Source organism: Alexandromys fortis, unplaced genomic scaffold (assembly GCF_014885135.2).
Source record: "Alexandromys fortis isolate MF-2015 unplaced genomic scaffold, M_Fortis_MF-2015_v1.1 scaffold_9, whole genome shotgun sequence".
Lineage (NCBI taxonomy): Eukaryota > Metazoa > Chordata > Mammalia > Rodentia > Cricetidae > Alexandromys > Alexandromys fortis.
In genome coordinates, this window is record NW_026067892.1 from 3,527,224 (window position 1) to 3,541,156 (window position 13,933).

At 39.7% G+C, this 13,933-nt stretch overlaps 1 protein-coding gene across 1 annotated transcript in view; it reads left to right on the top strand.

Annotated features, from left to right (window-relative positions):
- Positions 1 to 13,933, top strand: part of Zfand3 (zinc finger AN1-type containing 3) — a 201,406-nt gene that overhangs the window by 130,334 nt on the left and 57,139 nt on the right. The window contains exon 3 of the mRNA XM_050138618.1: positions 3,275 to 3,457. Coding sequence (XP_049994575.1) covers positions 3,275 to 3,457 — 183 coding nt within the window. The remainder of the gene's footprint in view (positions 1 to 3,274; positions 3,458 to 13,933) is intronic.

The window sequence follows — 13,933 nt, forward strand, 5'->3', positions numbered from 1 at the left end:
TTGCTTAGGCCATTAACCCAGGGTAACATCTAACTCCTAGAATTTTATTAAGATTTTAATCGGAAGACTAAAAGTTTAATTTATGAATTGACTTGACTGGCTCATGGTTTTATAGCTTTTTAAAGTAGACACCCAAGTTGGTAGAGGGTGAGGGCTCTAGTCTCCGATAGATACTGCGAAGGCAGGAGGAAGCTCAGAACTCTGCTTTATTAAAGGAAGTTTTTATGTTGGTCTTGCATGAGCCAAACTTTGGAGATACAGGAAATGAATTTTTATTTGTAAGTGGGTTGAGACAAAACTCTTGACAACATTTTACCTTTAACTGCCTGCTTGAAACATGAAGTAGTTTATGGTATGAAATAACGAAATAAAACCTTGCAGTGGGAATAGGAAGTTGGAATCTGCACTGAAGGACGATTAGGCTTTTGAGACTGGAAAGGAAATGTGGGGATGTGTAGAATCCCTTTTACAAGCTCTAAGTGTCCAGTTCCTTTAGATACAGTACTGATGTAGAGGGCAAGCACAGACAGGAATCAGTAACTTGTAGCCTAAAGCCCAGTTCCAGCCCTCATTTGTAGCTGCCCATCCCTACCATGTCCCACTGTATCAGGAGAATGAATCAGAACTCCTGGCAGGAGCCACACTTTGCTTGGTGTCCCTCATAGATCTCCATCTGCCATGATGTATAAACCCAGTTTTAGTGTCTACAGAGATGATAGAGAAGCTTTGGTACAGCAAGCCAGATGACCCCACTGAGTAAATGGAATGATGCAGTGATGGACTCTGTTGATGATGGAAATAGAAACTCATGGTCTCTGAACATTCGAGTGTAAAAATGTTAGCCCACTAGGGACTGAGAGCACTTACAGAGGTTCACAGTAGTGTGACCCAATAGTGGCATTTTGGTTTAGATTTACTTATTGTGTGTGGGTGTGTTTATAACTCACATGGTTATAAACACACAAGAAGCAATGTCTTATAGCTACTTTATTTAAGGCCAGTTTATTTAGTTGAACATCTAATAAAATGCCACCTTTTTAAAGAATTATGTAAAGATCATTTTTAAAAAGAATTTTATTGAATGTTTAAAATGGGGCAGGAGGCATTGTTTTGCTGAGACTTCTGCCATTGTATATCTTTGTCCAAGGGTTTGTTCAGGTTCTCTCCTCCATCCTCCCTTCAGTGCTTGTACATAACTTGCACATGCACAAATTTAGCCTTTTATTTTGAACTTTGGATTTTCTCAAGTGATTTCTCATCAGAGAATTTCCATCTTGCTGGTCAGTGACAAAAAGTACCGTGATTTTTACTCATGGGTGTGGTTGACTGTGCCATGAGAATCTGCTGTTGTATGTCAAGTCTTTAAAAGCAATTTTCCTTTCTTCCCATCTGGTCTCCTCTCAGGTACCCTCCATGTTTAGAGAGTGAGAATGGCTGGATATGAGCAGCACCGATAAAGTGGTTTAACTGGTAGATTTAGACTTTGGAGTGTTCCATTAACAGTACCAGTAAGTCATGGAGGTTATCCTGATTATTTTCTCATACACTGTAGTGGATTTGTTTTGGAGTTTTCTATCTTTCCCATTTATTTCAGAATTTTAGAACTTTTAGTCCCTGATCAGAACAAGCAGCTGTTTATGGCCCTTTCATTCTTTCTGCTTTTGAGGAAGAGCTCTAAAAGCAGTCTCTTGGCCTCATTTGACTTTTTCCTTCACTTCTTACCACACTCTGCCCCTTCACCTTCTGAGTAAACTTGTGGGCTTCTTGAGTCCCCTTGCTCCAGCCCTACTTTCTCCTGGTGTTAGTCAGAGAGTAGGTACTGGCTGAAAAGAAAGAGCCCAGTGATGCTTTGAGGCAGGCATGGAGCAAACAGGAAGAATGACCTTAACAAGTGGAACAGGTTCTTATGCTTCAGTAAGTTTGTATCTGTTTTGGGGAATTGAGGAATGCACTAGAGTGTCTTTTTGGGCCTTATAACATTCCCAGTTGTGTGGTACACAGTCATAAGAAAGACACAGGAATCTTTGATATAGGAATACTAAAGAAATGACATAAAAATCTTTTTATACTTTATACTGTAAAATATAAAGGGCAATGTTTTATTTTGTGTAGCACATTTTTGATAAATACTATACAATAATATTGATAAATCATTTTGAAAATATCAAAACATTGAATAAGAAAGTGGCTAGGAGACATACTACATGAAAGAAACAGTGCTGGAAATGGGTGGGAAATAACCTGGAGGGCTCTTCCTGATCGGGACCGGTGCTTCTCATCTACACTGTGTGCCATGAGGAGCCATGAGCTGTGCCCTCAACTCGAATTGCTCTCCTCTTCACTTGCTCTTAACTGCTTACAAACTAAGTAGTGTTCTTGAGTGTTAATGTGAGTGAGTTATGCAGAAATACTCATTGTGTCATAAATGCTAGCTGTTATGCTAAGAATAGGTTAAGATAGAGTAGGTCTGATAAGGCTAAAGAACTTGATGGCAGTGGCTTCTCTTCTTCCAAGGTAAGACCATGTGGAATTCTAAAGATACTTCTTCCAATTGATAATTGCAACCTGTGCTTCATACAAGAGCTAGATTTTTAAAAAATGAAATAAGAGAATATTGTTACAATTACATTTGTATAACCCCTCATCAGCTTAAAAAATCAAAAGAGATCACTAAGTAGAAAACCATCCTTGTTGTGTCTTTAAGGCTGTTGTAACTAAGAGGAGCCATTTCCTCCATCTGTTGTTTTTTCCTTTGCTGTTATGTTCATTTCTTTTATATTTACTCCCATTACTGAGATACACACACAACACAACACACACACACACACACCAATTCATGCCCTTTTAAATGTTTTCTGTTATTTTGTGCTATTTTCTGTGCTGCCTGCCATTTTCCTTCTGATCTCTGACCTGTTAGTGTCGATCACTTTTATCCTTTTCTCTCCGTTCTACTTATTGCTCTTGAAATGCTAACGTGCATCTTTTGATTTTCAGAGTTCAGTATTGAAATCAGTGCCTACAGTCATCTGAACAACAAAGGGCTTTGAGTTATAAATTTAAAGTTTAAGTCATGCATTAACTCTAGAAATCATTCATGTGGTTGTACTTTTGGTTTGTTTTTTTTAATTGATGATTTACTTCCATGCTTTTAATTACCCACAGTAGCCTTTGTTGCTGTTGCATGTAACTTTGATGCTAACGTAATGTTCTTAGTGACTGCTCTGGCTGTAAGCTCTTTAATTAAACCAGCTTTCTTACCGCCTTTTCTTTTTAGATTTTCAAAAGAAACAACCAGACGATGATTCTGCCCCAAGTACAAGTAACAGCCAATCAGATTTGTTTTCTGAAGAGACCACCAGTGACAACAGCAATACCTCTATAACCACACCAACTCTTAGTCCCAGCCAGCAGTCGCTTCCGACAGAACTGAATGTAACTTCACCGAGTAAAGAGGAATGTAAGTCCCTAGCCATAAGAGTCATAGACTACTAGCCCAGGAATTTACATGAGCGCTTAACCTCAGGTGCTGTGTATTTAGTGCTCAGCTAGTTATAATGCTAGAACTATTTCTTTGGGGACACAGCTGTAACTCATAATATTTGTTCAAATTTAGAAAGATAACACAACAGCAGTTTTTGCCTCTCATGCTTTGTGTTAAGGTTATAGTTTAGTGTTCAAATGTAATGAATGTTTAGAAATGTGGTAGTTTAGGCTATCCATTCTACCAATTTGTGGGAGGTTAGTAGGGAACAAATATAACTCCTTTCATGAGTTATATTGAGAATATAAAACAAAGCTCTTTAAAGAATTTATTGTTGAGAAGGGACATTTAATTTATTTGTTATATTAAATGAGATGATGGCAAACAATAGTGAAGTGATCATTCCCCTCTTCTCTCTCTGAGCAGTGGAATACCAAGAGACCTAAAGTACTGCTAATACCTTACATTGTACAGGACAACTCTACACCAGAAGTGGTCCAGCACAATCATGTCAGGATGCTGGGGTTGGAAACCTGATACATGGCCGTGTGCACATATGTTAGTAGGTCAGGCTATATAGTAAATGCTATTGAAGGATACGGAATTATTCAAAAATGACACTGAAGACAGTGTTGTGAAGAGGCACTTCATACGTGTAGCATGATGTGTGAAGGAAAGCTGCTTGAGGCTCTTCTTTGGCCAGTGATTCTTTTAGGGCCATTGTTGAAGGATGAAGTTCGAAAAGTTCATCATTGTCGAAGAGGTAAAAGCTTGAATGCCCAGCCATGCTACAGGGACTTTGAACAATAGCTGTGGTTCTGATCAAGAGAAGGCAGTAGTGTCACTATTGTTTTGAAGAAGCAATCTGACAGTATTGAGAATAGGCATGGGTTATACTGAAAGGTATTCTAATTGTTCAGTGCTGTTAGGAAAGGTATGGAAATCACTTGAGAAGAGAAGAAGGTTATTAACGGTATGTCAGGGAATTGGAGTTATAGACCATGTGCTTATCAAGGACCTGGTGAAATCTGTGACCAGTTATACAAACCCATTCTCCACTTATGCCTGTTCATGCCTAGGTTTTTTTTTTTTTTTTTTTTAAAGCTCTATAACCAAAAGTTAAAGCCTAAAGGGCCTAAGGGAACAATTGGGGCTGGTCAGGATCTTACTGGATGGAACCTGAATTGAGCTTCATGTTCCAAAACTAGGCCACAACAAAACCATTCAGCCAAAATGCATGTGAGGGTGAGGTACTTACAGTGCCTTACCTAACTACTTTCAGACCCAAGACAACCCAGTGAGGGAGGTATTATAATTATTTACAAAGAAATGGTTTTTGTGTGTGTGTCAGTTAATTCACTGTGTAAAATATACCTATAGAAAATTCATGATGTCAAAATCAGGTGTTTTTCTTGTATGGAAATCAACGTTATAACCAAAGTTCCTTGAATTTATATTAAAGGGGTTGTAAGCAGCCAGGTCTTTATGATTGCTAACACTTTCTCTGGAGGTGGACCTTTTAGGGAAGCTGACCAATAGCAAGGATTCATATAGACACCATTGACCCAGAACAGATTGAGGTATATGGAATGCTAAATAAGTATGGAAAAAAGTCTTGTATTTGGAGTAAGATTCTGTCTTCAGACTCTTTTCTCTTTCCTCTTCCCAGGCTTATTCCTGCCTTGACCTTTGGACCTCTATGGTTCATCTCTTTCTATCTGGGCCACTGAAAAATGCCATGCTTTTTCTTGTAATATGTAGATAGAAGTTTCTATCCCACCTGGTCCTGCAGCTGTTCAGTCCCAAATAAAAACACAGAGGCTTATATTAATTATAAACTGCTTGGCACTGTTAGCTTAGGCTATTTACTAAGTAACTCTTACAACCTAATTCTTACCTAGGTTTAGCCACGTGGCTTGTACCTTTTCTCAGTAAGGCCTTTCTCTTCTTGCTTCCTCCGTATCTGACTGGTGACTGTGTCTCTGCCTTTCCTCTTCCCAGAATTCTCCTTGTCTAGTTGCCCCGCCTGTACTTCCTGCCTGGCTACTGGCCAATCAGCATTTTATTAAACCAGTACAAGTAATAAATCTTAACAGTATACAAGAACATTATCCCACAGCAGAAATATAAATCCTACCCATCTGATTGGAGATGCATTCTATTTGCTTTGTATTGAACCCCCTCCCTCTGGCTTTCACATTTGCCATGTAATCTAGAAGGCTTAGATTTTAGAATCCCGAAAGGTCTACAACCTTCCTAATGCTTCATTCATCCTTGCACCATGGACATCGACATAAACCCCAGCTGCTGCAGGAACACAGATTCAGACATGGCCCTTGGCAACAGATCAAACCTGTATATATTACCATGGCCCCAGTGGCAGCATAAGACACCCAGAGCAGTATGGCCCCAGTGATAGCAAGACCCTTGGACACCAACATGGTTTGAGATAGCTAATCAGATCTGGGCATCTGCATTAGCTCTTGGTGCTAACAGAAGCCATTGACGTTAACTCAGACTCCGTCTGCAGTAGGGCCACAGACCCAGATATGGCACTTGGCAGCAGCCCTGGCCTGGTGACACCGTGGCTCAAGTGATAGTGCAGGTCACTCAAGTTGGCTTGTTCCTGGTGCCAGCGCAACCCTCAGACACCAACATGGCCACAGATTGCAGCCTAGACCCCAGGCATCCGTGTGGTCTTTGGTGGCATCATGGGCCACAGATATCAACACAGACCCCAGCTGTGGTCTGATATCTCCAGGTCCACAGGTGGCAGCATAGTCCACTCAGATTAGGCATGGCTGCAGGATGACCTTCAGATTGCTACCTGGCTTCAGGTAACAACCTGGACCCTGGGTATTTTCAAGGCTTTCAGGGGTCACAGGAGCCACAAATATCAACACAGACCCTGTCTGTGCTAGGTCCATGGAGCTAGGCCCTGTGGCATAGCCCAGACTCAGACGCCACCATGGCCTCAGGTGGCAGCACAGGCCACACAGATTAATTTGGCCCTAGTGGCAGCACAGCCATTTAACATCAAAATGTCCACAGGTTGCAGACTAGACCCCAGGCTTCCCTGTGACCCTTGGTAACAACATGGGTCATGGACGTCAGCATAAACCCCGGTTGCAGTTGGACCAGGGATTCAGACACGGCCATAGGTAGCAGCTCAGGCTCTGGACCTGGGTGGCAAGCCGACTGCCTACATCAACCAGCCTATTGGTCACTGCCTTTACTTCTTATCTTTTTCTTAGCTCAACACATGAAATGTACTGCCTGCTTCTCTCCTCCATTTTTTGTGGTGCCAGGCGGGCTCGTGGATACCCTTAGTCGGCCCAGACATAAGGACCCAGGCTGGCTCTTGTGGTCTTTCACCCACCTGAGTTGCATGGTACCAGGTGGTGGTGTGCATGCCTTTAGCCCGCTGGAACTGTGAGGACCTCCCCAGGCTTTTTTTTTTTTTTAAAAAAAAAAAGGAGATAAAATATGATTTGAAATGTTTTCTTTCTGTTTCTCTCTACTCATTTAACTATAATGAGTACGCATACTGGTTACATACATCATGGTATCTCAGCACCTGCACACAGTATTGCTGAATACATACAAGAATGTTTGGCACAGCCATCATTGCAGATACTGGTTCGTGCTAAGAATGTACAGAATTCTCTCTGCTCAGTCTTCTTGAAATAAATATTCATTGTCAACCATCACTATCCAGTTATGACATAGTATATTAGAAGGCATCTCTATGATGCAGCTATCCTCTGTACCCACCAACCATACTTGTCTACCCCTTTCTGCATCTGGTAAGCACTGTTCCTTACTTATCAGCCCTTTTTTTCTTTTTAAATTAGATCGTATCCACATTCATTTAAGTGGAAAGGAGTGGTGTTTATATGTGTTTTCACTTAATGTTCTGCAGGCATGTGACAGGACTTCCTTCATGTTTTTAATGGTTAAGCATTTTCCATTATGTGTATGTACCACATTAGTCATTCATTTGTGTAGGGATGGACACCCAAGTTGATCACTTCTTGGCTTTTGTTGATAGTGCTGCAGGAACTGTGAAGGTGCAGGTTACTCTTAAGCACAGTGAGTTTTTCTTTGTATGTAGACCATAATGGTGTTGTCAGCATCCATAGTGGGCAGTAATTCACACTTTACCAGCAGAATGTGAAAGTTCCTTTTTCTCTATATTCTCATCAATATTCACTCCCCTTCTTGTCTGTTTGGTAACAGTGCTTTAATCAGAAGGGCAGTGGTGTTTTATTGTGGTTTAGTTGGCCTTTTTCTGCTGTTTGTTAGTTCTCATTTTTTTCCACAATTGTTGATTGTTTTCCCATTTTCTTTTGAGAAGTTTTGTTTTGCTTGTTTGTGGTTGAATTCCTTATCTTCTGGGTTTTAACCAAAGGATACTTTGCAAACATTTCCTCTCACTAGAAGGTTATCTCTGAATTGTGCCTATTGCTCCCTTTTCAGTTAAAAGCTTTTTGGTTTGACATCTTCCTGTTGGTTACTTTATGCTTTCCCAGCCTTTTGTCTTAGCTGTTACTTTCTCGTGTTTCTCTGTGTAGAAACTTAACCTGAGCTGAGTAGGAAGTTCAGCCCTGTTGCACTGTCAGCTTCCCCAGCAGCATTTATTGATACTCCTTTCTCCAGTAGTGTAATTGGAAGTTTCTGTCCCACACACTGAGGCTTATATTAATTACAAATGCTCAGCCAATAGCTCAGGCTTTTTACTAGCTAGCTCTTACACTTTAAATTAACCCATATTTCTTATCTACCCTATGGCTCATGGCTTTTTCTACACATTCTGTGTCCTATTTCCTCTGTGTCTGCTGGCATCTCCTCTGACTCCGCCCTCTTTCATCTCATTGTCCTTAATTTTGCTGTCCCGCCTATACTTCTTCCTGGCTACCAGCCTGTCCACTTTTTATTAAACCAGTTCGAGTAACAAATCTTTACAGTATACAAAAGGATTATTCCATAGCACACTAGGTATTCATTATTTCTCCCTTATTGCAAGTTATCTGGCTGTAGGTGGCTTCTCTGAGTTCTTTATTCTGTCCTGTTGGTCTGTGCCTGTATCATGCTATTCTGGGACTGGTTTTTGGAGTGTGTGAAGCTTCTATGTGTGTTCTTTTTGCTTACAGTTGCTTTGACTTTTATATGAATACTTTGTGAATTATATAAGAATTTTCTAGTTTTATTTTCTATTTCTGTGAAGAAAATAGATGCTGTTAGTATTTTGGTAGAGATTGTGTGGACTCTGCATACTGCTTTGGCTAGTGTGGCCATTTGAACATTGTGCTTCTAGCACATGTATATGGGTTGTCTTTCTTTGCGAGGAGGTGCCTTTTCTTTCTCTTCTTTTTCTTTGTGTGCTTGAGTTTCTTTCATTGGTGTTTTATAATTTTCATGGGAGAGATCATGCACATACATGGTTAAGTTTATTTCTAGATTTTATATTGTTTTGTAGGTTTCGTGAATGGGTTGCTTTCTTTCCCAGCAAATTTCTTACTGATAGGAAAACACTACTTTTCTTTTTTAAAATTAATCTTGCACCTTGAACATGTATTGAATTTATCAGTTCTAATTGTTTTGGGTGAAATCTTGAGGACTTTCTACCTATGAGGTCATGTCATTTATAGATGGTTACTTTTACTTCTTCCTTTCTGGTTTGGATGGTCTGTCTTTTTCTTGTGTCATTGTTGTGGCTAGGGCTTACAGTTCCATAGAGAGATGGTAACTGAGCACCTCCCATCTGTCTTCAGATCCCGGGGAAGTGGATTTGATGTTTCCCCATTGGTTATGTTGTTTGATGTGTGTTTGGCACACATGACCTTAATTGTGTTGTGATGTAATCTTTCTATATGTCTAGTTAATCAGAGCTTTTATTACGGAAATTGTTGATTTTGTTGTTTTCCTAATCTCTCTAACCCAGCAGGCCTAAAGCTGAATGAAGCTCACAACAGTACTTCTCCCTCAGTGAACCACCGTGCCTCATTAGGTTGTTGAATTTTATTAACTGTCTTTTCCTTGTCTACTATCCATCTTTGTGCTAGTGTGACGCACCCACTCACTGACTTGTGCGTCTTGAACCATCTGTACCTTGAGGCTGGGTCTTGATCATGGTTTATAACCATTCTGATGTGCTGTGGGTTGGGGTTGGTAGTACTACAACTGTTTGTGGGTTGTGTTTATTGGAAATAGTAGTCAGTAACTGTATTTTGTGTGTGTGTTCTTGTCTGGTTTTGTTGTTGAGGGAATATGATCCCATACAAGAGTTTGAGAGAATTCCTTCCCCTTTTAGGTTTGTGGAGTGAGTTAAGAATGTTTGGCATTATGTTCTTTAGAAGTTTGGTAAAACTTAGCAAGTGATGCCGTCTAGTTCTTTTTTGTTAGCAAGTTTTGCTGGCTCATTGTTGGTTAATTTAGATTTTCTATTTCTCATGGTTTATCCATTTTAGGTTTTCCAAATTGAGTGAGTAGTTATTGGTAATAGTCCCTAGTAATCTTTGTATTTTTATGTCATCATTTGTGATAAAAATCTCCTTTTATTGTCTTTGATTTTATTTATTTGACTCTAATTTTCCCCTTATTTTTAATATTGCTGACTTTACTTTCTTTTACTCCCCCCCATCTTAATTTTGTTTCTGCTTTGGTTCCTCTCTCCTTAATAATTTTCTGATTGGTTTGTTGATTTTCTAGCTCCTTAAGTTATCTTGTAAGGCTTTTTTTGTTGTTGTTGTTTGTTTGTCTGAATCAAGTTTTCTACGGTTTGAGTTTTGGTTCTTGCTTTGTTTTGCTTTGCTGTGTGACAGGGTCTCCTTGTGTTGCTGTGCTGCCTGATCTTGTGTCAACTTGACACAAGCTAGAGTCATCTCAGAGGAGGGAACTTCAATTGCGATAATGCTTCCATGAGTTCCAGCTGTAAGGTCTTTTCGTAATTAGTGATTGATGTGGGTGGTTCCAGTCCTTTGTGGGTAGGGCCATCCCTTGGCAGGTGGTTCTGGGTTCTATCAGAAAGCAGGTTGATCAAGCCATCAGGAGCAAACCAGTAAGCAGTACTCCTCCATGGCCTTAGTTGCATCAGCCCTTGTTTCCAAGTTGCTGCCCTGCTTGGGTTTTTATTCTGACTTCTTCAATAATGAACTACAATGTGGAAGTGTTAGCTGAATAAACCTCTTGATGCTCAGCTTGTGTTGGTCATGGCATTTTGTGAGCAGTAGTAACTGTAAGTAAGACACGTTGCCCAGGCTGGTCTCAACGCCTTGAGTTTTCCTTTAGTATATGCCATTAATTTCCAAAATGATGTTATAAGAACATTATTGAGTTGTGCCTAAATTATTTTGGTTGAGCAGGATGCTCTTTGCTTCCCTGGAAACTGGTTTCTGGTGATACCTTAGCTAATCAGAAATTTACAAATGATGGTAGGTGTTTTCAAATTTCATCTGTGAGTTTGGACTTGTCTCATACTTTGAAATCTTCCTGCCTCTATCTCCTGAGTGTGAGAACTGTAGATGTCAGTCATCATCTGTAGGTTGTAATGACTGTTATTTTATAGCCTGTCGTTGATCCTATCAACACTTGATCTGCTCGCTGCAGAGTGGATGTCACTGCCACCAAGTAGATAAGCTTTTATTTGATTTTCCAATTAAATTTCTAGTAAACTCTAAAGGGAGCCAGTTTGCCCATTTTCAGTGTGGCTTCTGTAGGAGGCCAGATATTGGACAGAGCAGGCTAACAGCTTTCAGCAAAATGTTTGGGAAATATTACCTATTAAAAATATTTTATGACTTCCTGCTGGGCTGGTTTTAAGTGAAATATGGAGGGACGATTTATTTACAGTTCTCTCTGTGTGTGCCTTTCTCTTCCTTTTTCTCTAATGAAGCTCGAAGCATCAAGTCGTTTATCAGAGGTAATTATACAAAGATGGGGCTTTTCTGATATATAATAGTCTCAAAGTGGAAGATTCTCTCCTGCAATAAAGAATGCCCAAACTTTAAATGTCTCTTGATTTTAATTTAAAGGATTTTTTTCTGTAGTGTTATTTATTTATTAATCCTAGGCTGGTTCTACAAAGCATGCTGCTTTCATTAGGGCCTTGTTCTGAGAAGACTGATACTTTGCAGCACAGTTTGGTAATGTCCATTATGTGCTTTATTGAATCAAATAGCTATCATTGAGGATTCATTGTGGATGATCTTTAAATTCAAGCTTGTCAGGATGCAGGACTTGAGTGTTTGCTTATACAGACTATTTCTGCTCTACCGTGTTCAAGTACTTACAGTGTCATTTAACCTTTAACTTGTCAAAATACAAGCCCAATTAAAGCAAACTTATGATTTCCAAGTTCCTCACCTGCTGCTCTTCCTCAGCTTCAATTCCTACCTTCAAGTAGTCGCATGAAGTGTGACAGCATTTTCAAATTCTGGGTTAACAGAAATGACTAATTTGCCTGTTTGTGTTCTATGCTGATTTAGCTCCCTCTACCTTGCTCATGTGTAGGAATGACTCATATATTGTGGATAATAAGTCTTTGTTAAATATAGAAATGGAAAGTGTAGAAATGAACAGTTCTCAAATTGTGTATATTGTGTTGTCCCACTTTGTCTTTTGCCTACTTGACCATGTTTTATGTACTGCAGACACCATAGTCCCTGTCATCAGGTTGGCTGCTGTGGTTTTCAGTGCTTATGCCAGAGTAGCCCTCAGTGAATTTAGTAATAGCCCCAATACCAGTTACATAGACAATTCCTTTTTAACTATAAGTTTTCTTTTTGTAAGATTGTTCTTATTGAGTTACATATTTTTCTTTGCTCCCCTCACTCCTCCCTTTCTGCCCTCTCCCGTGAACCCCACACTTCCAGTTTACTTAGGAGATCTTGTCTTTTTCTAATTCCCATGTAGATTAGATCCATGTATGTCTTAGGGTCCTCTTTGTTGTCTAGGTTCTCTGTGATTGTGAATTGTAGGCTGTTTTTCTTTGCTTTATGTCTAAAAGCCAATTATTTGTGAGTACATATTATATTTATCTTTCTAAGTCTGGATTACCTCGCTCAATATGATGATTTCTAGATCCATCCATTTGTCTGCAAATTTCAAGATAACATTATGTGTAGTACTCCATTGTGTAAATGTACCATGCTTTCCTTATCCATTCTTCAGTCGAGGGGCATTTAGGTTGTTCCCAGGTTCTGGCTATGACAAATAATGCTGCTATGAATGTGATTGAGCACATATCTTTGTGGTACGATTGAACATCCTTTGGGTATATACCCAAAGGTGGTATTGCTGGGTCTTGAGCTAGGTTGTTTTCTCATTTTCTGAGAAATCGCCATACTGATTTCAAGACAGGGTTTCTCTGTAGTTTTGGAGCCTGTCCTGGAACCAGCTCTTGTAGACCAGACTGGCCTTGAACTCACAGAGATCCTCCTGCCTTTGTCTCCCGAGTGCTGGGATTAAAGGCAGGTGCCACCACCACCACCACCACCACCTGGCCTGATTTTGTTTTGGCCTTTTGGTTAGTTTGGATAAAGATTTGTCCATTTTGTTGATTTTTCTCGAAGAACCAACTCTTGGTCTCATTGATTTTTTTCGTATTATTTTCCTTGTTTCTATTTTGTTGATTTCAGCTCTCAATTTATTTCCTGCCGTCTAGTCCTCCTGGGTGAGTTTGCATGTTTTTGTTCTAGAGTTTTCAGGTGTTTTGTAAACTCAGTAGTGTGGGATTTTTCCTGCTTGTTTATATAGGCATTTAGTGCTATGAACTTTCCCCTTACCACTGCTTTCTTTATGAACCATAAATTTGGATGTGCTGTGTGGTCATTTTCGTTGAATTTTAGGAAGTCTTTTCTTCCTTGATCCATTGGTGATGCAGGTGAGCATTGCTTAATTTCCATGACCTGTCCAGTGGTTAGAGTGGAGTGTTGAAGTATCCCACTATTAGTGTGTGGGCTTTAATATGTGATTTAAGTTTTAGTAATGTTTCTTTTACATATGAGGGTGCCCTTGTATTTGGGGCATAGATATTAAGTATTGAGACTTACTCTTGATTGATTTTTCCCTGTGACTAATATGACCCATTCCAAGTATGTTCTCTTGGGCCCAGCTCAAAATAATTTCATTTACTCTTGACTGTTTCCATTAAGGAACTCCTGGACTACTTATCTGTGACACTTGCATGCAGATTGTCTTTATTGTTACTTTTAGACTTGGATATATCTCTGTGTAGCAGTTTAGAGTCTCAGGTTCCAAACAAGGAAAGCCTCTGTTTTTTACTGTGCTACTTGACTTCAGAGCTCCTGGTACATGTCCATGAAGTGCTCACTTGATTCTTACTTTAAAAATCTAGAGAAGTTTTATTGTTAATTTTAGTATTTTTTAGAATTAATTTATATGGCTGGATGATGGTGGTGGTGGTACACTTTAATCTAGCCCTTGGGAGGT